Source organism: Clarias gariepinus, chromosome 20 (genome assembly GCF_024256425.1).
Source record: "Clarias gariepinus isolate MV-2021 ecotype Netherlands chromosome 20, CGAR_prim_01v2, whole genome shotgun sequence".
NCBI classification, from domain to species: domain Eukaryota; kingdom Metazoa; phylum Chordata; class Actinopteri; order Siluriformes; family Clariidae; genus Clarias; species Clarias gariepinus.
In genome coordinates this window covers 20,037,785-20,062,650 of record NC_071119.1, presented here as the reverse complement: position 1 = coordinate 20,062,650, position 24,866 = coordinate 20,037,785, and the positions used below count along the sequence as shown (strand labels likewise).

The following is a 24,866-nucleotide window of genomic DNA, read 5'->3' as shown; positions in this document are numbered from 1 at the left end:
ATGTAGCCCAATAATTGAAACTTTCTGAAATTGCAACTTTTTGTCATATGAAATTTGAGGATTGTCGAACATCAAGCCCACTAAGCTTCTTCTATTTTTCCGGATGGCACATCTCCATGTGTTGGTATGCTGGAGGTATGGTGGAGGTCCCACCATCCCTGTACCTCTATTGGAGAAACACTGAAATAACTCGCATGAGCTGTCTAGATGTACACAAGACATCATTTACCAATAGCAAATAGTTAAACTGTCTACAAATGATCTTAGCTTTAATAATGACCATGGGTACATGGGATCCCTTTCACAATAGTTCTGAGCTTGGCGTTCCCAAAACGCTCTATTTTTAATAGACACCAACGTTGTAAAGCACTTAAGTCAACCATGTGGTTGTTATTTAATGTGCTTTACAAATACATTTGACTCGGCTTTTAACTTGACTTGACATAGTATTCCATATAAAACAACACAAAAACATACTACATCACTGTGATTGGTCAAACGGCATTCCAAGAATGCTTACTGTATATTTAGAATAACTGCTGTGGGAATTTTCACTGTGTGCTTCTTGTTTGAAGAAGTTACCACAGAGTTAGGGACATTGTTATTGTAGATTTAAAAAAAAAAAAAAAAGTGGCAGAATTTTAAGTTTTGAGATTAAGAGTTGACGAGTTCTCAGAATGAAAAGAAGAAGAATTATTGCTCGTTTTGGTTGCTGCACTTCGATGCACGTACCAGCCGAGCCAGACAACATGCATTACTGTATGTCTGAAGGTCTCTGTTTATTATCTGCAAAAAGAGCATATTTAAGCTTTTGACCTGGTGTCCTGTGTCATGTACAGTACGTCCAGTCATTAACATGTAACTCATAGAGAGACCCGTAGATGATAGGAAATACATTTGCATTCTCCAGTTAAACATAAGGGTTTTACCAGACACGAGTGTTGTGTTTGTATGTATGAGGGGGTTGTTTTATGGGCTTGAAAATTTCCCATCATATTATAAAACCTTACAGACCTCATCGTTATGATTTGCTACTATATGGCATACGAATCAGAAAGCGTCACAGCAGTGCTGATATTCATTATAACCACACTTTTGGTTATGTAATATTGTTTGATAGACTGATAGACAGACAGACAGACAGACAGACAGACAGACATACAGACAGACAGACAGATAGATAGATAGATAGATAGATAGATAGATAGATAGATAGATAGATAGATAGAAAACTAAAAAAACCTATAGGGCTATTTGTTCCCCCTACCCCTTTTTTTGAAAAATACCCAATATCTAACCATACAGTAAGTGTACTGGAACACCAGTGCTTTAAAAAAAAAACACAATGATACACATTATGAACAAATATAATTACATGTGATTATGTATAATTATAGATAATTATAGATAATTATTTATACATGAGAAAAAGGATGCCAGAAAACATTACACAGAAGTCTCCATGAACATGCGATTAAATCCCTAGTTTCACTAAAGGATGTGCCAATCAGATTTCCAGTTTCAGGGCAAAATCCGGCTGCTGAGATGGAAGCAAAGCCGGCAGATATTAATTCAGTCAGCCACGCACCTGTGGATTTGAGATGCAGTCGACAAACAAGTTTAACTCATTAGACTGGGATGAGTTCGATGCAAATCATGCCTTATTTTTATCCCTAAATAAACCAGACTGTTTCCGACAGCAGAGTCTGTCTAGAACACCGCTCTCTTTGTAATAGCGCAGCTTCTAACAGGGTTTGTTTACTTCCATCTTTAAAACAGAAAAGGCTTTGTTTATACGGTATATATTAATAAATATTTTTATTTTATACTTTATTTTCACAGTTGGGCACTTGGGAGAGGGGCCCTCTTGGGCCCTTTGGTAAGGCCCTTTATCCTATGTCCATATATAATATATATCCTCAGTGCCAGTCTCAAACATTTGTGGGTTTTGACAGAAAGGGCATCTGTCTAAAAACCTCTGCCACTATCTTGTGGTTTAAGCGATCTGATGTGGTCTGAGTGACGCTAAGAAAAGTAAAAATTCCCCTAAAAATTTGGTGTCTGATTTTTTTTTTTTTAGCTTTTGTTCCTGCCAAGTTCTATTCATCCACTAGATGGAGAAATACGCAGTAAAGAGAATAAGAGTGGTTCATTGCAGGAAAGAAAAATAACTCCAAAAGTGTACCCGAAGCCATGGAAAAAAAACTTCTTCCTACTCAGCTGAACAGATACAGCTTGGAAATAAATCGGAAACAATTAATAATTTTCCAGTCTTATTACACACTAATTTAAAATGATATGTCTGGATCATCAGTGTTGTTTTTCATCACAATGATCAATTATCATAAAATCCTTCATTCTTTATTCTGATGAATAGAAAAGAAAGTAAAAAAAAGTTGTTGTTTTTTAAGAACAACTTACTTCCCCAAGTTTTCTTCTTTTTAGGTAGGTATAAAAAAGAATACAAAAAGTTTTACTTTAAAAAAATTTAGTTTTAATCTTAAATTACTTTAACCTGTACAGAAGGAAATTAGTGCCAGCATTAAAATATTATTTGAGTATTCTCAAAATTAGTTTCAACGCTGTGTGTCGATGATAAAACCACCTGTTAGTGAGACTCATCGAAAAAAGGCTTGAATTTGTTAAGGAGCATACAGACTGGACTTTGGAGCAATAGGAAAAAAAGTCATGTGGTCTGATGAGTCCAGTTTGGTCCTGTTCCCGAGTGATTGGCGCATCAGGGTAGAATCAGGGAAGTGCATGAAGCGCATCATGCATAGCGGGCCAGTGTACAAACCTTTGGAGGCAATGTTATGATCTGGGGTTGCTTCAGTTGCTCAGGTCTAGGCATGGCAAAAAATTAATTCAGCTGTTGACCTGAGAGACGATCTGATTAAATGACAATCGCATGCTATCACATCTATAGAGTTTTTTCTCCCATGATAACAACGGGATGTTTCAGGACTCCAGGATTTTTAAGGTTTTGTGTGCGTAAGGAATCATTTTCACACATGAACTGGTCACTACAGTGTGTGACTGAATGTAAAATAAAAAATTAACGGCCAGACAGTGTTTAAGCCGAATACCTAAAGGTAATCCTCACCCACATTTTTTGTATTTCTGTTAACGTGCCGTCTGCACAGATACTCCCCACCCATCGTTTTTGTGGTGACTCGAGGGGTCAGGTTAAAAGCTCGACGCCCGGTTGTCATTCACACACTATGGAACAGGTAGCCTAATCTGCATGTGTTTGAATTGTGAGAGGGAACCCACCAAGCATGAGTAGAACATGCAACCTCATGCATACACACTCAGACCCTGAGGTGGGAATCAAACCCGAACCCTGGAGGTGCGATGTGACGGGGCTAACCACTACGGCACCAACGTACGGGCGAGTGTATTTAAAATAACGATCTAAACACCACCATCAGCCACTTAATACACTTTACAGAGCCATTTTTAATGGCTGAAATCAGTGTTGTTGTTTTTTTACCTTTACATAACTTTCAGGTAAATTTAACAACTTTATATTAAGTTTGGACAGTTTCATAAACCTGACAAGTGTGTCAGTGGGCGTGTATTCATGCTCAGTGTAAGAAACTCTGTAAGGTCAGCTTGTGGTTTGGTTTCTTCCTGGGATGCGAAACGCCATTCTGTTTCTCTAAACTCTCTGACGTCACTTCCGCTTTGCGCAGAGAGGGCGGCTCGCGAACTTACTTTCGTGTCGGTGAAGCGAGGAAGAGCGAAAACACTGTAGTAAACGGGTGTTAGTGCAAAACCGAGGGGCTGGGACGCGCTTGTGGATTTTAACACCTTCGTTTTGAGCGAGAGTTGGAGCCGGAATGGCGGGTGAGTAAAGCTGAGAGTGTTTGCTTGTTGTTTTTGTCCCCCAGACGTCAACACTTTCAATAGACTTCAAGACTGCGAGGCGCTGTCCCAAATATCGCTGTGCTCCCTACGTAGGTGCACTCTGACACCGCCGCGTTCTACACCTGACCTAGTGCACTCCCGGACCACCAGGAGGCGTTTGGACCGCGGCTCTGCTGCTGCTGCCATGTCCGTGTAGTCGGAAGTTCGTACACTCTAAAATGGGCGTTATTTGTTTGTTTAGCCTTAATGATTAAACTCTCTCCTACGTTTTAGCTGTTTCTAACATCTCATACGTTGAACAAACTTGTTAGAGAGGAAGTTTTTAAGTGTTCACGTCGGATATGACGTAGGAAGGCTTCCAGGTAACTGCGTGACGTCGTTACATGATCTGCGCATGCGCAGTGCACAATGTTTAATATTGTATTGTACAGTGTTTTTTTTCTTCTTCATATATTATTAAGTTTTTTTTTTTTGCTGTTGTTGTCATCGTCGTTATGAGCTACACCTAGAGTGCAGTCCGATTCTGTCCAATCAGAGAGCATTAAACTCTTATGACATTGTCCAATCACAGCTTATGCTGATGTTGTCTAATGCATTAAATGCTTAATGTGTCCCAGAGAACTGAACGCTTACAAAACCATCCGATCTTCTGAGCACTAAATGGCGTAATCCAATCTAAGCACCTATGTCGTCCAATCACAGAATATTTAAATCTTAAGACAGTGTCCAATCAGCGCACATTAAACCCCAACTACGTGGTCTAATTACAGATCACTAAGGGTCTACGCTGTCCAATCTACAGGACTGAATGTGTCACAGAGAAGCCAATACCAACGTCTTATCGTTCAATCACTACAAAATTGTCCAGTCCACTGAGCACTAAATGGCGTAATCCAATCTCGGAGCAGTAAATGGGGTAGGGGGTAGCTCAGTGGTTAAGGTATTGGATTACGGTTCGGAAGATCCCAGGTTCAAACCCCACAACCACCAAGTTGCCACTGTTGGGCCCTTGAGCAAGGCCCTTAACTCCTCAGATTTATAATGAGATAAAAATGTAAGTCGCTCTGGATAAGAGCGTCTGCCAAATGCCTATATGTAAATGTCTTGGAGCCACCCAATCACATCCAATATAATGTTCAATGACAGAGCTCACAATCACTGAGCCTTGAACACTTACAAAATCCAAATGTCATAATGTCTAAGGCGTTATTTGCAATCACAGAGTATTAAATTCTTAACATGGTGTCCAATTAGAGAACAGTAAACCCCAATGACATTGTCCAATCGGTGCCTACGCTGTTGTCCAATCTAAAGCACTGAATGCTGAACCTACGTAATCATCTAACCGTCTAATCGCTGAGCACTAAATGTCTTTGCAATCCAATCAGAGAGCATTAAACCCCTACGACATAATTCAATCACAGGACACTAAGTGTGTACTCTTTTGTCCAATCAAAAGCACTAATTGCTTAATGTGTCACACTGAACACCTACAAAGTCGTGTAATCATTTATCATTAAATGCTTTTTAAAGTGTCTGATCAAGGATCACTAAATGCCGTAATCCAATCTCAGAGCAGTAGCCATCATCCAATTATAGGGCGATAAGCACCTACTGTGTTGTCCAATCAGAGTGTATAAAATTCTTAACATGGTGTCCAATCAGAGAGCAGTAAACCCCACGAATGACATTGTCCAATCACAAACCAATATGTGCCTACGCTGTTGTCCAATCTAAAGCACTGAATGCTGAATGTGTCACAGAGAACTGAATACCTACGTAGTCATCTGACCATCCAATCGCTGAGCACAAAATTTGCCGTCATCCAATCACCAATCTAACCTCTTATGACCTTTTTCTTCTTGTTTTACAGCGGTTGGTATCCAATAACAGAGCTCACAATGTCGTCCAAACACAGAGTATTAAATTCTTAAGATGGGGTCTAATCAGAGAGCATTAAACCCCTACGACATAATCCAATCACAGATCAATAAGTGTGTACTCTGTTGTTCAATCAAAAGCACTAATTGCTTAATCCGCACAGAGAACTGAACGCCTACAAAGTCGTCTAATTACTAATAATTGAATGCTTTTTACAGCGTCCGATCAAGGAGCACAAAATGCCGTACTTCAATCTGAGAGCAGCAAATGTCTTAGCCGTCATCCAATTACAGGGTGCTAAGCACCTACTGTGTTGTCCAATCACAGATCAATACCTGCCTACGGTGATGTCTATCTAAAGCACTGAATACTGAATGTGTCACAGAGAACTGAGCATTGAGCTGTGCTATGACATTGAGTACCCACACTGTCGTCCAATGACACGTCAACAATCCCTCAAAATGTTGTCCACTCACAAAGCATTAAATTCTTAAGATGTCTGATCTAAAGCACTAAATGCTTAATGAGTCAACCAAGTCATATAATCATCGATAATTAAAATGCCTACTAAAGCGTCCAATGATGTCATCCAATCTAAATTCTTATGATGCTGTTCAGTCACGGAGCGCTTAAAGCTTACAATGATGTCCAATCGCAGAGGACTGTGTTCTCCTCTGTGATTGGACCCTAACCCTAACCCTGGCTATGTCCTCCAATCACACCTATAGAGCACAGACCACTGAATTCTTAAGATGTTGTCCAATCCTAAGCAGAGAACTGAACGCTTATGATGTTGCCTAATCACTTACCAAAAACTGCATACTGAATCGTCCAATAAATGTTTTTCTTATCTAATTGCAGAGAACTAACTGCTTATAACATCCAATCACAGCACACTTAAATCACACAATGTTGTCCAATCACAGAGCACCTACAGTGTTGTCCAATCACAGAGCATCGAGCACCTACAGTGTTGTCCAATCACCGAAAAATGTATTCATAAGATGTTGTCCAATCTACAGCACTTAAGAGAACTGAACACCTACGATGTCGTCTAATCACTGACCATTAGCCACATATTGAATAGTCCGATCACACTAAATGTCTTTGGTGTCATCCAATCACACAGCACTGAACAGTCTTACGATGTCGTCCAATCTAAGCGCGCTTAAATCTCACAATGACGTCCAATACCAGAGAATCGAGCACCTACAGTCTTTCCAATCACAGAACATGTTGTCCAATCTAAAGCACTAAATGCTAATTGAGTAACAGAGAACTGAGCGCTTGTGATATCGTCTAAATTATGAGGATTTATTAGGATTAATCACCACTGGACCAGCATTACGTTTTCACTGATTCATTGAAACTGGTCAGGTCGACTCATTTCTCGCACACCTGCTCACACAAAAACACACGTGTACGATATACCGGATTTAGACAGTTTATTTACACTGAAAATATTGTATATAATTATAAATATTGGTAGACTGCACTTTCTATTTATTTGTAAAATACTTGTATAATTGTTCGTAGAACCGCAGTCCATTCATATCTGCGGAAATTCATAACTCGAATGTTCGTAAGTTGGGAATTTATTGTACACATAAAGAGCTTCACGTCAAACACCAGAAAGACCTCCTTCTTGAGAACTTGTGCCCTCATATTTTTGTTCTTGGTTGATGGGACCTGGATGTGGTCGTCTGCTCTTGGAGCTCATCCGCTACAAAGTGTGACTTGTTGTGAGACAAGTACGGATGTAAAGAGTGTGTTTGACTTACTGTAGCCTTTTTGCTATAAGTTAGTTTAAAGAAAAAAAATACTGTGCTGTAAGGTATAGGTAACAAGTAATTCAATTCTTGAATTCTTTGTTTATTTATCAAAATTTTAAGTCATTTTTGGGACTGATCAAGTCCTGTGCAAATGAGGATCAGTATTAAAAGCACTTTTATTATATATAGTAATAAAAATACTTCTCTTTTTTCCAGACTTATTCAGCTGGGGACAGCCCACCATGCAGCAAGGTAAGGAGTATGAGTGTGTGCAGGTGTGCATGCGTCTGTTGCGATAGGTAATACAGTAAATGTACAATAAATGTTTTGTTCAGACGTATTAATCTAGGTTAAGATGAAATATTGTTTGATGACAGATTTCATTAAGATGATATTTGCTAAAATCTGTATATTAAATCACCTTAAACTTAATAAAAAAAAGAATAAACCTAAATTACTAACAAACTGTACATAAATTTGTAAATATAGTTGTAACAGTGAGTGGGCCCAAGCACTTTGTGCGATCGCCTGCCCAAAAAACTAAAATTAGAAAAAGACTAAATTCTAAACTATGTGTATGTTATCTGTAAAAAAAAAAAAAAAAAGAATTGTAAGGCTTTTGCAGTTAAAGAATTGCACAGGTTCATATTACAAGTTTAATAAAAAGAAATTGTGTAGCTTTATTTGTAAATATAGTGGCAAACAACGGTGAGCGGGCTCCGCCGGGTGCACCACCTCAAACGTTTACTAACAAACTTTGCATACATTCCCAACAATGTTCATGTATATTATCTGCAAAAAATTTTTTTAAGGCTTTTGTAATTAAATAATTGCACAGGTCCATATTGTGATTAAAAAAAAATAATTATAATTTTATTGTGCAGCTTATAGTTGCAAGAAATGGCGAGCAGGCCCAAGCACCTTGTACCATCAAGGTGCCAACCCACCCCCTGGGTGCACCACCTAAAACTTACTTAAAAATAAAACATTTTAATTACTAACACACTTTGCATAAATTCCCAATTATGTGTATATTATCTGTGTGAAAAAAGTGACACTTTTTTCGATTAAATAATTGCACTCTTTCATATTGCGAGTTCGATTTTTAAAAATTGTGCAGCTTTAATTTGTAATAATTAAGCATCGATGAGCGGGCCCAAGCATCTTGCGCCATTGCCGCAGCATTCATTTGTAATCATTTGTGATAACCCGGAATAAAATGGATTTTTTTTCCCTCCCTAGTTATTTTATACAATATTTCTAACATTTAAAGGTGCTATATATTTTTCATTGTAATTAAACATGAATAGGTTGCATAAGTTTTCACCCCTGCCTGGGTTAATAGGATCACCTTTGCTTGAAACCAAGTTTAGGATAATGTGACACTAGGCACTAGTTTGTGATGTAATCATTATTTTGTATTTATAATTTGGCTAATCAAACTTTGAATTGCTTTGTATGTCTAGGTACGCCGTACATCGAGATCATCGAGCAGCCCAAAGCGAGAGGCATGCGCTTTCGCTATAAATGCGAGGGAAGATCAGCCGGCAGCATTCCTGGAGAAAAAAGCAACGACTCCACCAAGACACACCCAGCCATCAAGGTGCGTCCCTGACCGTCTGCTCTGCCCATAGGCCTTCCCTCAAGCCGCGATAGACACGCCCTTCCCGTAACACTCACATTGTTGTGGTGACACTGATCCCATTCAGGTCTCGCCACTTCTCATGAGTTATTGTTAACGTCGCACATCCACGGCTCTATTTCTGTTTTATTATACACTACAATGGTCACTGTGGTTACGGCAACACGAGACGCTCGTCAGATCTCATTCTTCTGTGGAAATCCGTGTCATTCAGTTTGTATTCTCGTCAAGCAGCACGCTTACATTCACAGCATGGAGTAGATCAATTAACAGGATTGAAGTAAAACCTGAAACAAGTCACTGGACAAAGCCGTCACAATTAGTGCTTAAACACCTACTAAAGTGTTTTATTCCACTTATATTATGCTATTTATTCCTTATCCAATTACAGTTAATACCTTTATTCGTCTCACAGTGGGGAAATTACTAAATATAATGCAGTTGAACCTTGGATTAAAAGTATAACTTGTTCCGGAAGCGGGCTCATATTCCAAAACACTCGTAAACTGAATCAAAATTTCCCATAAGAAATAATTGAAACTCAAATTATTCGTTACACATTTCAAAAAATAAATACATAAAAATAATTACCACCAAATATTAAGTAAAAATAAAACAAATTAATCTGCACTTTACCTTTGAACGGAATTGCAACAAGGCAGTGTTTCTGTGTAGAGCAAACAGAAAGAGTATATATATGTGTGTGTGTGTGTGTGTGTGGCAGTGTCCAATGACGCGCACGCACAGACGCATAGAGCTGTCTGAGTCTTGAGCAGAGAGAGAAAATGGATCTTTTAACCTCTCTAATGAGACTTGCTTTTGCTTTACACGCACGCTGTACACACACGCATACAAACACAAAATAAAACATGTTTTACACTCACACACACACGTGGTCACAGTGTTATAGTAAACAGTACACGCGTGCACGTATGTTGATTATACCAGTAAGAGACACGCACTAAGACTCAGCAGGGGAGACGATTACCCACAATTCGGCAGCGCAAGAGAGAGAAAAACCGTTGGCTCAGTTGTGATCATGTGGCGCTCGGCATCAAAACAAGATGCGCATGCGTAATACATGATACTCGGTACTTGTAAACCAAGACTTGTTCTTTTCAAAAGTCAAAATTGATTAAAAATCTTTGCTCGTCTTGCGGAACACTCGCAAACCATGTTACTCGTTATCTGAGGTTTCACTGTAATATAGAATGATGTAAAGATTGACAAACCATTTAGTTTCTTTTATCAGTTGCATTATAGCAGATATCAAGAGTTGTGCAGCCCTTCTTCAGGTTAATAAGGGGAAAAAGATTTGTAACAGCTCGTAATGTAACCAAGAAAAACTTGTCCGTTTTATAAGGGACAGGTTTTTAAGCTGAATCAAGCAATGAAAACAACTAGGGAAATCATCACATTATCAAAACCTGGAAGGATAGTGCTGAGCCGTCAACTTTGGTGGAAGAAATGTGGTCGGAAACAAAATCATTACTGGAGATCACTTAAACACTTGGAGAAGTTGCATGGTAAAACAAACAAAGAAAAAAAATCAACAGGAAAAGTCAGAGCTATGTTTAATAGTGAAAGTAAGGGCATTTCCATACACACACACGGAGCGATGGAAAAAGGTCATGTGATCTGATGGGTCCCGTTTCAAAGGGAAGCGCATCATGCTTAGTGTCCACTGTCCACCGCTCTGGATGAGCCGGGGTTGCTTCAGTTGCTCAGGTCTCGACTCGGCAAAAAATTAAGTCAGCTGTCGACCCGAATCTCCAGGATGTCACATCTATGACGTTTTTCTTCTTGAAATTGTGAAGGAGTGGTTCAGGGAGCATGAGGCAATCGTTTTCACACATGAATTGGCCAAGAAATTGTGCACCGTAGTCAAAGCTGGCTGAATAAAATCTTTTAAAGTATGTGACTTTTTTTTTTCGTTTGTTTTTGGCCGGGCAATGAAGAACTTTTCCCCCAGAAAAATCTGAAATAGAAGAGTATTTGAGCTAACATGCTTACGTAATATCAGAAGCATTAGTTATTACATCTGTGGCTCCTTTTATTTTAACTCGATCGACTGCATGGACATAGATCAGAATCCATAGCGTTTTTGAAGGCTTTTCCTTCTGCATACGATTTCTTTAAAAGAACCCAGGTGTAGCCATCGGTCTTAGCGATACATTAACGTCACGTTTCCGGGTTTCCTTTGAATCCTTACCGTTAGTGATGTTGACAAAGTTTGACTTTAGCCCCGATTAACAGAACTTCATCAGCCTCTTCTCTGGATGACTCATTCCTCCCTCCTTCATTCTTTAAAGAAAGTCTAACAGTCAGTTCCTGCGCACACGACTCGCCCCGTCTGTTGAATTTCTGTCTGTGGAGTTTGTCTCCTGCCACAGGTTTTGAAGGAAGTCCTCTTTGCACTCTTAGATGTTATTTTGCCCCGAGCTGCAGGACAGACGTACGGCTCCCACGCATGCGCCTCGAGATCCGCTCGAGCAGTTTTCTTTTTTACTTTTCCTTGCGTCCTTATCCTTTGATCATCTTGAGAGATTCAGCAGTTAGGAGTGGGCGATTCGAAGACGTCGTTTAATGAGATCTGATCGGAAAGCAGCTGTGTTTAGTTAGGCCGGGGTTTTTTTTTTTCTGTTATTTAAAATTTTTTTTGGTAACTTTAGAAGCTTCAAGTGATTAGAATCAGAAGTTATGAAGCAATGCTGTTGAATTCTGCATTTCTGATTGGTCAGAAGGTGTCTTTAATTGACCAGGGCCCCGAGCTGCAGGACAAATTACAAATGTGTTCAAACAATGAAAGCAGGAGTTAATATTATTAATTCTCCAGTTTCAGTCTTATGTCGTGTCTTTTGTTGAAAAGCTGCTAAAACTTACTTACTTGCAGCGTTAAATACAGCTATAAATCTTAGCAACACGTCTTGTTCTACAGGCCACGTCTCTGTGCCGTGCTGTCTTTGATTATTTTCCTATTAAAGAATCGACTGTCGAGTATACAGTCCTGAACTTTACATTTTTTTTAATGGTGTTTTTTTTTTTTAATAGCGTTCATGTCCGTCTTTGTGGAAAGTTAGGATGCAGCTCATTTTGAATGATCAGTTACATATAAAACATCATCGCCTACATCAACACAACCTACAAAGAGATCCGGCACTCATCTACAAACTTAAAAAAACAACTTATTTTACACCCCAGAGACCGTGCGGTTTCAGGCGGTTGCCATAAGTCCGGTTCAACGTGATTTTTTTGTTTGTTTGTTTCCTGTTTGGATGCAGAGATTTCTTTAAAAAAACAAACAAACAGAAGAACGGCTTAGCAATCGCTCTTAGTTATTAGTTAACGCCACGATTGCGAATTAAAAAAGTAACTTTTCCGGGTTTTCACCGCTAGTGAAGTCGACATGTTTGACTTTGTCCCCGATAAACAGAAGTTCATCAGCTTCTTCTCTGGATGACTCATTCTTCCCTTCATCGCGGTTCACCGCTAGTTTTGGCTTAGCGATTATGTTATCAATCTTTCCGCGCAAAAAAATTCAACATGATTGCATTTTTTTTTGGGTGGAGCTCATGGAAGCTCACCTGTGATTGTCCATAGTGTCACTGCAGAACCTTGCCCACCACCGCATAGATTTATTTTTTAAATATTTTTTTCCCCCTTTGCTCCCAGCATCGTTTCCAGGTTTGAACTCGGCTACAAATCCCCGAACAAGCAGACTTCGGATGGGATCAGGCCGGAGCTCTGAGAAGTTAATTAAAGGTGTTGTGTCTTTACTGCGACAGGTGAATAACTTCAGCGGCCCGATCAGAGTGAGGATCTCTCTGGTCACCAAGAACCATCCGTACAAGCCCCACCCACATGAGCTGGTGGGAAAAGACTGTAAACACGGCTACTACGAGGCTGACCTGCCCGAGCGACGCGTTCACAGGTGTGTGTGTGTGTGTATACTTTAAATAATGATTTTAAGTTGTAAAATTATAAGATTTTTAATCCGTCCTGTGGCGGGTCAGTTTAAAAATTCCTGTTCGAGAAGAAATAAATTATAAATAATTTATCCAGCCTCCACATATCTTACTTTTGCTTTTGCTTTATGTTCTCGTCCCACTCCTCCTCTCTCTCTTTGACTCTCACTCTCTCTTTCTCCGTCTCACTCTCAGTTTCCAGAATCTCGGTATTCAGTGCGTGAAGAAGAAGGATGTGGCCGAAGCCGTTTCCTGTCGCCTGCAGACACAGAACAACCCTTTCAACAGTGAGACAACTTAGCGTCTTTTCACTCTCTTTTTCGCGCGCTCTCGCACACACACGCACAAAGACTCACACACACACACACACCCGCAAGAAAGCTTCCATGTGTGAGTCATACAAGCCGAATCATTTCCCCCCACACTGTATATAAACGTCATAGTAACCACTAACACTCGCACAAACAAAATTTGTTCCACCACTCGAAAGAAATGCTTCAGAACTGCTAATTAGCGCCCCCCCCCCCCCCCTTTTCTTTTAGGGTTAATGTTTATGAATGAGTTGTAGGTCTAAACGCTTTCTAATGTAGATAAAGCTAAGGTTTAGACAGTAAATTGTTTTGTGCTGTCGAGTTTAAAGCGATGCTGGAGAAAGAGATATTGAGATTTGTACCCAAATGATACATTTGTGTTCCCTCAGAAGCTCCGCCCTCTAAATTCATGGACAAACATCGCCAAGGCGGCGGCATTGACCACTGAAATAGCTGACCAAGAATTTTAATAATAATAATAATAATAATAATAAAGCATCTTTAGGAACGAATCGAGTGCTGATTGGCTGAAATAGTGTTCAATTTAGTCGTGCGTGTTTGTAACAACAGGGAACAGTTAAGTATAAAAACTGAAATAAGTATAAATGAAACTGAAATATAAAAATGTTGACTGTTTTCCTTAAATGAAGTTTTTATGATATCAACTATTAGAAAGAAAGCAGGGCAAAGACAATTTAAGTTCGGTTACAATAAAAGAAAAGGTATCTGACTTTTAATTCTTTTCTTCGATTTCTCACTCGCCATGTGTAGGCTCTTTTGACCTTTTAGTCGTCATTTCCTTATTTGCCCCAGCTCCATGATCGTTTCCTTTTATGGAGCTTTTCTGGGTTTAAATTTAAAATAAACGTGTGTCTACACCTTTTCTATCAAGAGAAGCGATTGCAAGTTTTCATACACCGCCTCGTTCTTGTGCAGCATCAAGCAAAGAAAACAACTAAGAAGATTTAGAATTATTGGAACTGGGTTTAAAAACACTCATTAAAATCTGGAAGGATGGTCCTGAGCTGTCAACTTTGTGTAATTTTTTTTAATAATAATAATAAACTGAGATCACTTAAACTCTTGGTGAAATTGCATGGTAAAAAAAAAAATCAACGGTGAAAACCAGAGCTGTGTTTAATAGTGAAAGTCAGAGCATTTCCATACACACACACACACACACACACACACACACACAATGTGACGAGACTAAACAGCCATAAGAAAACCACTTTTTAGTGAGACTCATCAGGCTGGAATTGGCTAGAGAGCAGAAGATTGGACTTTGGAGCAATGGAAAAAGGTGATCTCATGAGTTCAGGTTGACCCTAATCCAGAGCGATTGGTAGCGTCAGGGTGAGAAGGAAGGCACATAAAGTCAAAAAATGAAGTCAGCTGACGACCTGAATTCATCCTAAAATGACCAGGATATTGCATCTATGGAGTTTTTCCTTCTCTGATTGCACAGGCACTCGAATTGTGAAAGAGCGGCTCTGGGAGCATGAGGTAATTATTTTCACACATGACCTGGCCACCACAGTGTGTGTGTAATCAAAGCTGACGCTGCGTGAATTAAATATTCAAGTGTGTAACTTTTTTTTTGGCCTTTATCATTGGTTAAGCTTTTTAGAGCGAATATAAAAATATAAATTTTCCCTAATAATTGCATTACATCCTTTGTTCAACAATTGTTAAAAAAAAAAAAAAAACGGGATTGATGTTATTTTTCACACCAACCAAATCGACCTGGTTGCATTTTTTTAATTATTATTTTTTGTACAGTGTGTGTATGAGTGACAGTGCGTAGCCACAACGGCATTGCTGCATTTCTTGCACCTTGCTGGTTTTCACATCCTTTCTGGGCTCGGGGTTTGTGTGAAAGTTTTAACCAGGGTTGCAAGGTCTCAGCAAAGTGCACCAAAAAAAAAAAAAAAACGGAAACCAGACAGTAAAATTCGGAAAAAGGGAGAGCGTTTTCAAAGCTCTCGTGTAGGAAGTTCACAGCGGTGTGCCTTTTTGTTATTGTAATACAAGCACTGATGTTATCTTGGTTAATTGTTTAATTCCTCACTAGTGCCTCTAGTTCATGGGAGACTACAGGAGTTATATGTGGAAAAAAATATTATTATTATTTTTATTTTTTTTTGGAGTGAAACAAAGGCGAAACCCTGAAGGAACTTTTTGTTTCTCTGAATTTCTGCCTTATTTTTGTCTACTGCAGGAAGATGAGATCATATCTACTGGTTCTCACTGTCATGACCTAATTTTTTAGACTGTCCTATCTTTCTGAAACCTGCCTTCTCTCATGCCTCTTTCCGCCGTCTCGTGTTGCAGTTCCCGAAGCTAAAGTGTGGGAGGAGGAGTACGACCTGAACGCTGTGCGCCTCTGTTTCCAAGCAACCATCACATTGTCAAACGGGGAGCTCTACCCCCTGGAGCCTGTCGTCTCTCAGCCCATCTACGACAACAGTGAGTGTGCAGAAATCAAACGCACGCATCGGTGCAGAAATTAGCCTCTGTTTTTGCTGTTTAAAAAAAAAAAAAAAAAATCTCTAGCTATTTCCAGCATTGCATTTACATAATTTTATTTATATATATATATATATATATATATATATATATATATATATAATATATTCACCCACAAATACACTCACACACAGCTCATGCATGTCTCCTTTAGACCTTCCCTAAATGAGAAACATGCCAGAAATAGTGCTGAACTAAAAGTGCTTAACTGTTTCTACTCCCTCTTTCTCTTCGTGTCCGTCCGTCCTCCTCTCTCTCAAGGAGCCCCGAACACAGCCGAGCTAAAGATCTGCCGCGTGAACAGGAACTCCGGGAGCTGCCGGGGCGGAGACGAAATCTTTCTACTGTGTGACAAAGTGCAAAAAGGTTCGTGTTTTATCAGGCGGCGTACTCAGAAAAGTTCACACCGCTCCATGATCCCTGTGTCCATTCGCTTGTTTTTCAAAGCTACCACGGAAGGCAGGAAAAGGCCTAACCCACAACTTAGCATTACAGTAAAGCCCGCTCATGGAAGACTTGAGTCATGATTTATAATTTGACCTGGAACCATGTGTACGACTTGATTTTTAGCTGGAAAGACTCAAAGACTTAACTTAGAATTGAACGATTTACTGAAAAAGTGCATGAGTTGATTTTATTATTTTTGGTTAACGGTAAATGCATTTATTCACTGCACTATTGAGATTCGGATGCGTCTCCAGTGTGCTTATATGAACAAAACAACATTCTGAACAAGCTGAGTGGAATTTCCCCTATTGTGACCTCATAAGATATCTCTCCCCCTCCTAGTTGTTCAGTTTTGCCGATCTTTAATGGGGTCTGTCTTAGCAGTAGTTAATTTACATAAACACTAAAACGGCGTGTTTGGAGAAGGAGTGAAATAAAGTGAGTTTAAGGTTTGAAAAAAAGAGAATTTGACATGGACTTATGGACTCAATATGGCTGCAATAAAACATTTGGGCTGCAATAAAACGGTGTAAAATGGTGGAATGGTGTGAAAGTTTTTATTAGGGTCTTTAAAACGTTGGCTCCAAGTCCATTGCAGTCATTCTCATGAACATTTAGTGAGTGGAACACTTGATTATTGAAAATCAATAACTTGTAGCCAACTTGTGGAAGAGCCATATTTCTCTGGGGAAACTGTACACACAAATCATTCACCATCACCACTTGCACATTACAGGAACTTTGCTGGGAGTTATTGCCACGTCCCCTCGTACAGTCCTGACTGATCTGTTTCCACATGTTTGGGCCATTAACGAAGTTTCAGACGTGGAGCACACAGTCTTATCGTGGCTCCGGTGTACTGAGAAAACTTTCTACCTCGATGGTATCCAAGCATTAGCGTAGCAGGGGATTATATTAAGAAATACAGGGAGTTATTTGGTACAATCAAAAGTCCCTGTTTGAACACCACTCGTAGTAAACCGGTCAACCTAACAACTGAATTGTTGTCTTTTTTTTTTTAAATGCTATTGGTTGTGCTCTCTAAACTATTCACACTTTGGCAGGCAGCACAGCATCCTGTATGGAAGTTTGTTTAAAAATGTTATAAAATCGAAAAAAATAAAATAAAAATAAAACGCTGAATCGCAATGTGGATCGAATCACCACCTAGGTATCGTGATATTATCGATTTGGCTGGTCCCATGTGATTTTCCCATTTCTAGAGATTAACGTTATAGTCAACAAGCTGGAAGGGTTCAATTTCATGAATCACTTTTCTTCTTCCTCTTATTAGTAGTCATTGTAGTAGTAATTTTACTCTTATTACTACACTTTTTTTTTGTTCTACTTTTTCGTAGGCTCACAATGAACCACTTTGTTCCCACGGCTCCTAGCTCAATCGTTTTGGGTCCAAAACTTCTCTACTACTTTGGAAAAAGTCACATCAATCAAAAATAATAACCCCTTTCAAATATGGCCTTTAACTTGGAGAATGAACAGCTTTTTACAGTGGAGAGAGAGAGTGAATCAGCAAAAGAAAAAAAAAAAACTTAGTCTCTCTGCCAATACTTGCTTAATTTTTCAAACTTGTATCATACCCGCGACTCCTGCGTGCTACCATTATCTGTGAATGGGGTATGCGGTCAACTTGCTGCCACTCCTCACGCTGCGCCAATGATTGAGCGGCCCCTGTTTCTGCCTGTTGTATGCGCAGTCGCAGTTGGATTCAAGGTTTCATTCACTCGCCGTATGCACCGTTGCTGTAGATGCTCGGCAGTCTGACCCAGGATTTCATTAGCCTGACTTTGCTACTGTTACGTGGTTTGTGCTTTTTCATGTTTTGGTTACACCAACCTATAAAGTGCTATACCTACGAGCTTGGCTTGACGTACCCATTTTCGCAACTGTTACAACATAAACTGGAAAGACGCGTTTCCTGCTTTGTTCAAACATTAAATGGGGAAGATTGGTCAAACTGTTTAGGAGTCATTTGGGACCTGCCAAAAAAAACAAAGATTTTAAAAAACAGTTTAGTCCATTAATTATAAGCTAGCCTAACAGTCCAATAGTGTGCATCTAATAATAATAATTATCATAGTTAATGGGCTAACTAGTATTAAAATAAGCAGGCTGACCTGCAGGTCAACTCCTAACCATCACTTTAGTTTACAGGATAATATACAGTGGTCTAAGTTATTAAAGTAAACAGAATGCTGTAAGATCTTTACTCATTGGTTCCTTTTACATGATTCCAGAGGATATCGAGGTGCGCTTCTTCCGAGACTCATGGGAAAGTAAAGGGTCGTTCTCCCAGGCTGACGTCCACCGGCAGGTCGCCATCGTGTTTCGCACGCCACCCTACTGCGATACAAACCTGACAGAGCCCGTGAAGGTGAAGATGCAGCTGCGCCGGCCTTCAGACCGAGAAGTCAGCGAGCCCATGGACTTCCAGTATCTACCCGCCGACCCAGGTGACCCATCATGTCATTTACGTTCAGGCATTAGACAGATGCACTTATCTTGAGGGTCTTACAAAAGTGCTTTGTAATTTTTGTCATTGGATAAATCCTTGCCCTCGGTTGCTACCGTAGGTTACTAAGTACCAGTTGGGAAGGTTAGAAATGGGAAAGAAACAGATATGTCATCATTTCCATGTTGGTTTTGTATGTTCTGAGGCATTGTTATCATCGTGTAACGTGTTTATCTCTTTACAGCACCAGAAGTAGAGCGAAAAATATTTCTTATTTAGCAAGGTTTCATTATGATTTACATACAGCTTCCATTGGTTTATGGTAGCTTAACATAATAGGAAGAAAATAGCTAAAACTGTCCTTTATAAATGCTTTATAAAGCGTATAAGATAAAATATTGTAATTCACAAACACTTACCTGCCCAGCTAGCTCTACGAAGAAAGTACCTCTACCTCTACCTCATAGTATTGCTTTATACAAAGAAAAAATTCACAATATGTTGGAAGTATGAGTTTAATTTTTTTCATGTATTTGAAAAGTAAGCTTGGTGGATAATTTACTTCAGAGTATTTATAAAAATAGTATTTATTAATAGAAATAGTGCACAACATGTTGGAAGTATAAGTTTTTTTCACGTATTAAAAAAAATAAGATTGAATAAAGCTAGCTGGCTAATTTACCTCAGAGTATTGCTTTATAAATAAAAATAGTTCACAATATGTTGAAGGTATGAGTTTATAAAAAAAAGATAGATTAAATAAAGCTAGCTGGCTAATTATTAATGCAAAATGAAGCTAGTTAGCTTAAATCCGGGTAAAAAGTATTGAAAAGAGATCGGGTTTTTACTTTCAGCTAGTTGACTAGCGTTATCTCATGGCAACATAAATTGTTAGCCAAAATCATTTATAATGCCATTTGTTTTTATGCAGTGTGTGTGCCCATGCAGAGCTTGTGTGTGTGTGTGTGTGTGTGTGTGTTTCTGTATCACGGCTGTAAACTACACCCTAAATTCCTGTGGGTAACCATGTGTTGCAAAGATGCAAACTCCGTGTAGTAGCGCGTAGCCTCTTTAGCACTGTAGCTTTGCGCGTGTGTGTGTTTGTGTGTGTGCGTGCTACATTTTCCTGTGAGCAGAACTGATCTGGGGTCATTTGTGACTTTGAGTCAGAACAGTGTTTCCTGTTAGATTATGACTGCTGCGTCACCTCCTGAGTCAGGACATGGACACGTTTGTCACGCATGAATAAATCCAGTTTAACCTGGTTTGATTTCAAGTCGTTGACACACACACACACACACACACACACAGGAAGGGTCAGGAGGGGCATCACTGGTACATGGTGTCTTGATGGGCGAGATCTGATGAGTAAAGTGCTGGCTGGTGTTGCACAGTGTTAGTGATGTGATTAATGACCTAATGTTGCAGGAATGTTGCGCAACTTCAGTCGACCCACCATGACTTCCGTGAGCACTGGGATTGTGAGAAGCTCTGGCTTTGTTTGTTCTGGGATTTTTTCATGTCGGGGGAAAAAACACTGGAGCGATTCAGGGACGTTAGTGATTCACTCAAACAGTATAACAGATTTGGCCCCCCCTTGTTCTCTTAAAGGAATAGTGTAGATTTTTTTTTTTACTTTTACACCAAAGATAATTGTTATAATCATTGCTACCCAATTAATAATTATAGCTATTAGTATAATTTAATTCAGACTCTGAATGTGTCTGGATGTTTCGGAGCTAGCTAGGCTGGCAATAAAGGGGTGTGGCCTCTGTAGGGTCAGTCATAGTGAAGGGGCGTGGCCTCTGTATGTCAGACGTATACCCCTTTTCCACCAAGGGCGGTCCCAGAGCTAGTTTGGGGCCAGTTCCCAATTTTTAAACAAGTTCTTTGTTTTCAGACAGCCGAAGCTCCAACCCTCAGATGGAAAAAAAAAAAAAAAAAAAAAAAGTTTCCATGGTGGCACCAACACTTTATCAAGACCGACAAAAAAATTTGTGAAATAAATTGACTCACTATATAGTGGGCATCTCAAATGCTTTCTAGTAATAATTAAGCCAGGAGAACTGCTCGCAAAGATATGGTAAAGTTTGCCGTCGGTTGTTGGCAACACTAGCATTTTATTTTTTTTTATTTTTTATTTTTTGCAGCTAGCCTTGCCGCTAACGTTGCTTGGAAATTAGAGACTAGCACCTGGTTCATTTTGGTAGAAAAGGAGCTGTAGTGACAGGGTGTGGCCTCTGCATGCGCCAGTCCTTTGTCCCTGTTAGTTTTAGAGGAAACAGTGCGACTCTGTGCTTGATCGAAGTGCTTTTATTATATTAATCACATGTGACAGTAATGTCATTATAAAATATTCCCAATAATATAATTATTTAATAATATTAATTCTCGCCTTAAAAATCAATAATATATTGAACTGAAACTATAAAGTCTTTTTTTTTGTTTTTTTGCCGTCTGTCGAGCAGACGAGTACAGACTGATGGAGAAGAGGAAGAGGACAGAGGGAATGCTCCAAAACCTTAAACTCGGCAACATTATGTCAGGTGAGTTCTGCATGCCGGTCCGCCCTAATGAAGGAGCGACACACGACTGTTAAATCTTCATTGTTTTTTATAATGTGTCTGTGTGTATTCAGATAACGTCCATCAGAGACCTTTCAATACCGCCAGAAGAACACTGCCAACTTCAAAACCTTCAGCTACTATTAGTGCTCCTCAACCAGGTAGACTCTTCTTTCGCTCGCGTCACACAAACGCACGTTTTATCTGTATCAATTAACCGAGCATGATGTGAGGAGATGTTCCTGCTCCGATCATTTTTTAGTCATTATTTTTTATTTGATGTACAGTCAAAGTGAGATGTTTATTTGATGTAGAGTCAACGAGAAATTACGTCATTGTGCAATTGTATCTTCTTGGTATTATTGTGATGAGTTTCCTCTGAGCTTTGCCGGTGTGTGTCTCCCTCTAGTGGTGAATCCTGTGTCGTGCGTCGGACCTATGAAGGCTCAGTCTGTGTTCACCAGTTCCACTCCAGGCCTCCTGTTCACCCAGCCCAAGCCTGAGCCGGCATCCTCTAATACGGAAGGATGGAAGTTTTTCAGCAATGTCACCGTGCAGCCTTCTCCCGCCGCCCCAGCTTCGTCTAGCACTCAAGACTTCCACACCGTCAACCTGTCCGACTTGCACGACTTCTCCTTTCCTAATTTCGTCGCCCCGGCTCCCGATCAGACCGACATGAGCAGCAGGAGGGATGGACCCGGAGGTAACGGAGCTGCGACGGCGACGACCCAAGAAGTCCAAAACACGTTCGCGTCTATGATGGATGTGAATGAGATCCCAGAGTTCCCGAGCTTCTCTGAAGCCCACCCGTCCGACGTGGAGAACATTAACACCGACGAGTTTCAAGCGCTCTTGGGCCAAAGCGGACTCGCCGGAGAGACCTCTTCTGTATGTCACGTGAACGCGTCGGGAAACGCCGCGATGGTTCCCAACGACGTAGAGCAGGTGGATAGAAACATGGGCAACGGAACCTGGATGAGTTTCCCGCCGAGCATTGTCAACCTCCTGCAGAACCAGCAGATGACGGACGCCGTGGTGCCCGGCACGTCCGCCGCGGACGCCGGAGTGTCCGGCACGTCCGGCGCACCCTCCGTCTTTGAGGACCTGGAAATGCTCAACTCCATGGACGAAGATCGCCTCATGTCCATTTTAAACGTCGGCAGCGAAGTCAGCTTCCTGTCCGGGCATCCCACTTAGATCGTAAAAACCCGGCAGGATTTGGATTGTTGCTTATATCTAGACTGGACCTCGAAAAGAAACAGGGGAACAGCAACAAAAAAAAAACGGAGGACACATTTTTACATCGCCTCCCGAGGCATTCATTATCTCAAGTCTGGCTTCCTTCAATTAAGACGCATACCTTGCAGCATTTACAGCATTTCATTTGCCTCGCTTTTTTCAGAGAACTCTCTTGTCATGAAAGGACGTTACGTTTTGGGAAAGCAAGACAGAATGAATAGGCCACGCCCACTTGTCACACCATTTATTATTTTTTTATGTCGAAATGATTTCAGACGTAATCAGCCTTTTATAACAGACCTTGATAAGCATTAAAGGTCCACTAAGTCCAAGTTTTCAGTTACATAATACAATAGAGGATAAACAGTATGTGTATGGAAACCTGACGCCATAATGACATCAGATCGCCCCTGAAGTGGCCCGTGATGTTACTTCCTTTCCATATATTATGCAAAACAACGTGATTGTTCATGTGATTTAGTATTTGGGACTGTGACTGGGATTTTGGGGGTTTCCTTTTTGAAATTGTTAATTTTTGAAACCATTTTTTATGACGTGAAAGGAATGGATGTCGAACATAATGAAATGTTAATGCCTTGTTCATCTAAAAGAGTTTTTTCACGATAGAGATTACGCCAGCAGCTAGTCGAATTTATCAAAACACCAGGAAATTTATCACGATCTTTGGGATTTAACCTTTACGCGAGCAATTATGATTCGAAGAGAGATTAATATTATGGCTTTAAGCTCGCCCTTAATCACTTTCTGCACTCTTAAGATTTTCCAAAGAAATAGAAATCTAACATGAGTCATGTTACTGTTTAGTATTGTATTTCTAAGATACTTTTCCCTCCAAAGATTTTAAACTGTTCTAACATGGTTTAAAAGAAGAGATGCGCTTGAATCTCTCTGCCAAATTTTTATTTGGGGTGCAGGGGATGTGGCGACGACTGCCAGCCGAGTTCCTGTAACGCGCAAGTGGTTTTGGTGAATAATTGCGTGTACAGTTCCCACAGATACATGCGTCTCTCCTGCAAGTTATCCAAGGATTGCGTGCTCCACTCGCCTCAGACGGGATCGCCGTTTACGTACCTTGGGTACGGCTTTCTTTAAAAATGTTTGAGGTTTTAGCGCGGCTAGAAGTCTCGTCGCCGTACTTTGCTTGAAATCTTCTGAAACTGTCGATTAGTTTTTACACCACTGATTTCATTAACCAGAAATGTTCTGGTCAAGTCCCAGTTTGACTTGAACACCCCTCGTATAAATATGCGCGTATGCACACTGTATATTTTATGAAGTTACAAAGATGAATGCTGCCAGATAGTTATACGCCACACATGGTATTTTTTTTATGGTTTATAATATCATAATTTTTTACATAACTTAAACACCACTTTTTTTTCTTCTCTTTAAAACTGATTCGATTAGTCCTGTTTCACACAATCAGAATGGCTTTTCTGCTTAATCCGACTTCGGGTTTTGTACATAGACGCAGATTTCCAGACGCAAACAGCTGTACAGCCGTATGTTTTAAAAAAAATAAAAAGGGTAGACGGAAATGCTAAACCTGGTATAATTTGCTAAATCTTCAAGTTAAGCGCAACGGTTTTCTACCACTGAATAAATGTTGTTTTTCTTTGTTTATGTTGTCGTGTAGTGATGAGAATATGAAGGGGTTGTTTCCGCGCAGACCGTCATGTTATCTCTGATATATTCCGATATGTTTTTGAATAAACAACCGGTTGAGATGTAATAGAGATATAAAGTGTAAAAAGGATGTTTGTAGAATTGATTTTCTTGTCTGTCCTATTGTTGATTTTTAAACAGAAACTGAAAATATATATATATATATTTCCATTAAATAAAAAAAAGCTGGTGTGATTTTGTAGAGTTATTTGGTGTAAGAATAGAAAAACTTAAGCCATTAGCAAACTTCAGCCATTTTTTTTTTTTTTGGTTAAACTAACTGTCAGAACAAATGAAGATAAAAAAAAAAATTCCAAGCTGAAAAAATGCCACTTCGCTGAAAGAAAAGAAAAAAAAAGAAGAAAAAAAAAAAAGACACTGCTGTTGGCTTGCGGTAAAGTTTGCCTTCCTCTCAAGTCTTCATTCTTCTAGTAATCTTTCATTGATAACTTCACACGCTTTGAAGTTACACAACCTTCCTGATACAAAG

At 39.8% G+C, this 24,866-nt stretch overlaps 1 protein-coding gene across 1 annotated transcript; it reads left to right on the top strand.

The window, feature by feature from the left end:
* The first annotated feature begins 3,693 nt into the window (after positions 1-3,693).
* rela (v-rel avian reticuloendotheliosis viral oncogene homolog A) lies at positions 3,694-24,565 on the top strand. The gene is made up of 11 exons (XM_053479944.1): positions 3,694-3,849; positions 7,740-7,775; positions 8,990-9,126; positions 12,951-13,096; positions 13,326-13,417; positions 15,776-15,910; positions 16,232-16,336; positions 18,673-18,888; positions 21,356-21,433; positions 21,526-21,612; positions 21,861-24,565. The coding sequence occupies exons 1-11, from the start codon at positions 3,843-3,845 to the stop codon at positions 22,646-22,648; spliced, it is 1,827 nt and encodes a 608-aa protein (XP_053335919.1). The 5' UTR covers positions 3,694-3,842; the 3' UTR covers positions 22,649-24,565.
* Positions 24,566-24,866: the final 301 nt, after the last annotated feature.

Excerpts from the sequence above, each read along its gene's own strand:
- rela (XM_053479944.1), top strand. Across the intron at positions 13,097-13,325 it reads CCCGAGCGACGCGTTCACAG|TTTCCAGAATCTCGGTATTC; the intron begins GTGTGTGTGTGT and ends TCTCACTCTCAG. Across the intron at positions 13,418-15,775 it reads ACAGAACAACCCTTTCAACA|TTCCCGAAGCTAAAGTGTGG; the intron begins GTGAGACAACTT and ends CTCGTGTTGCAG.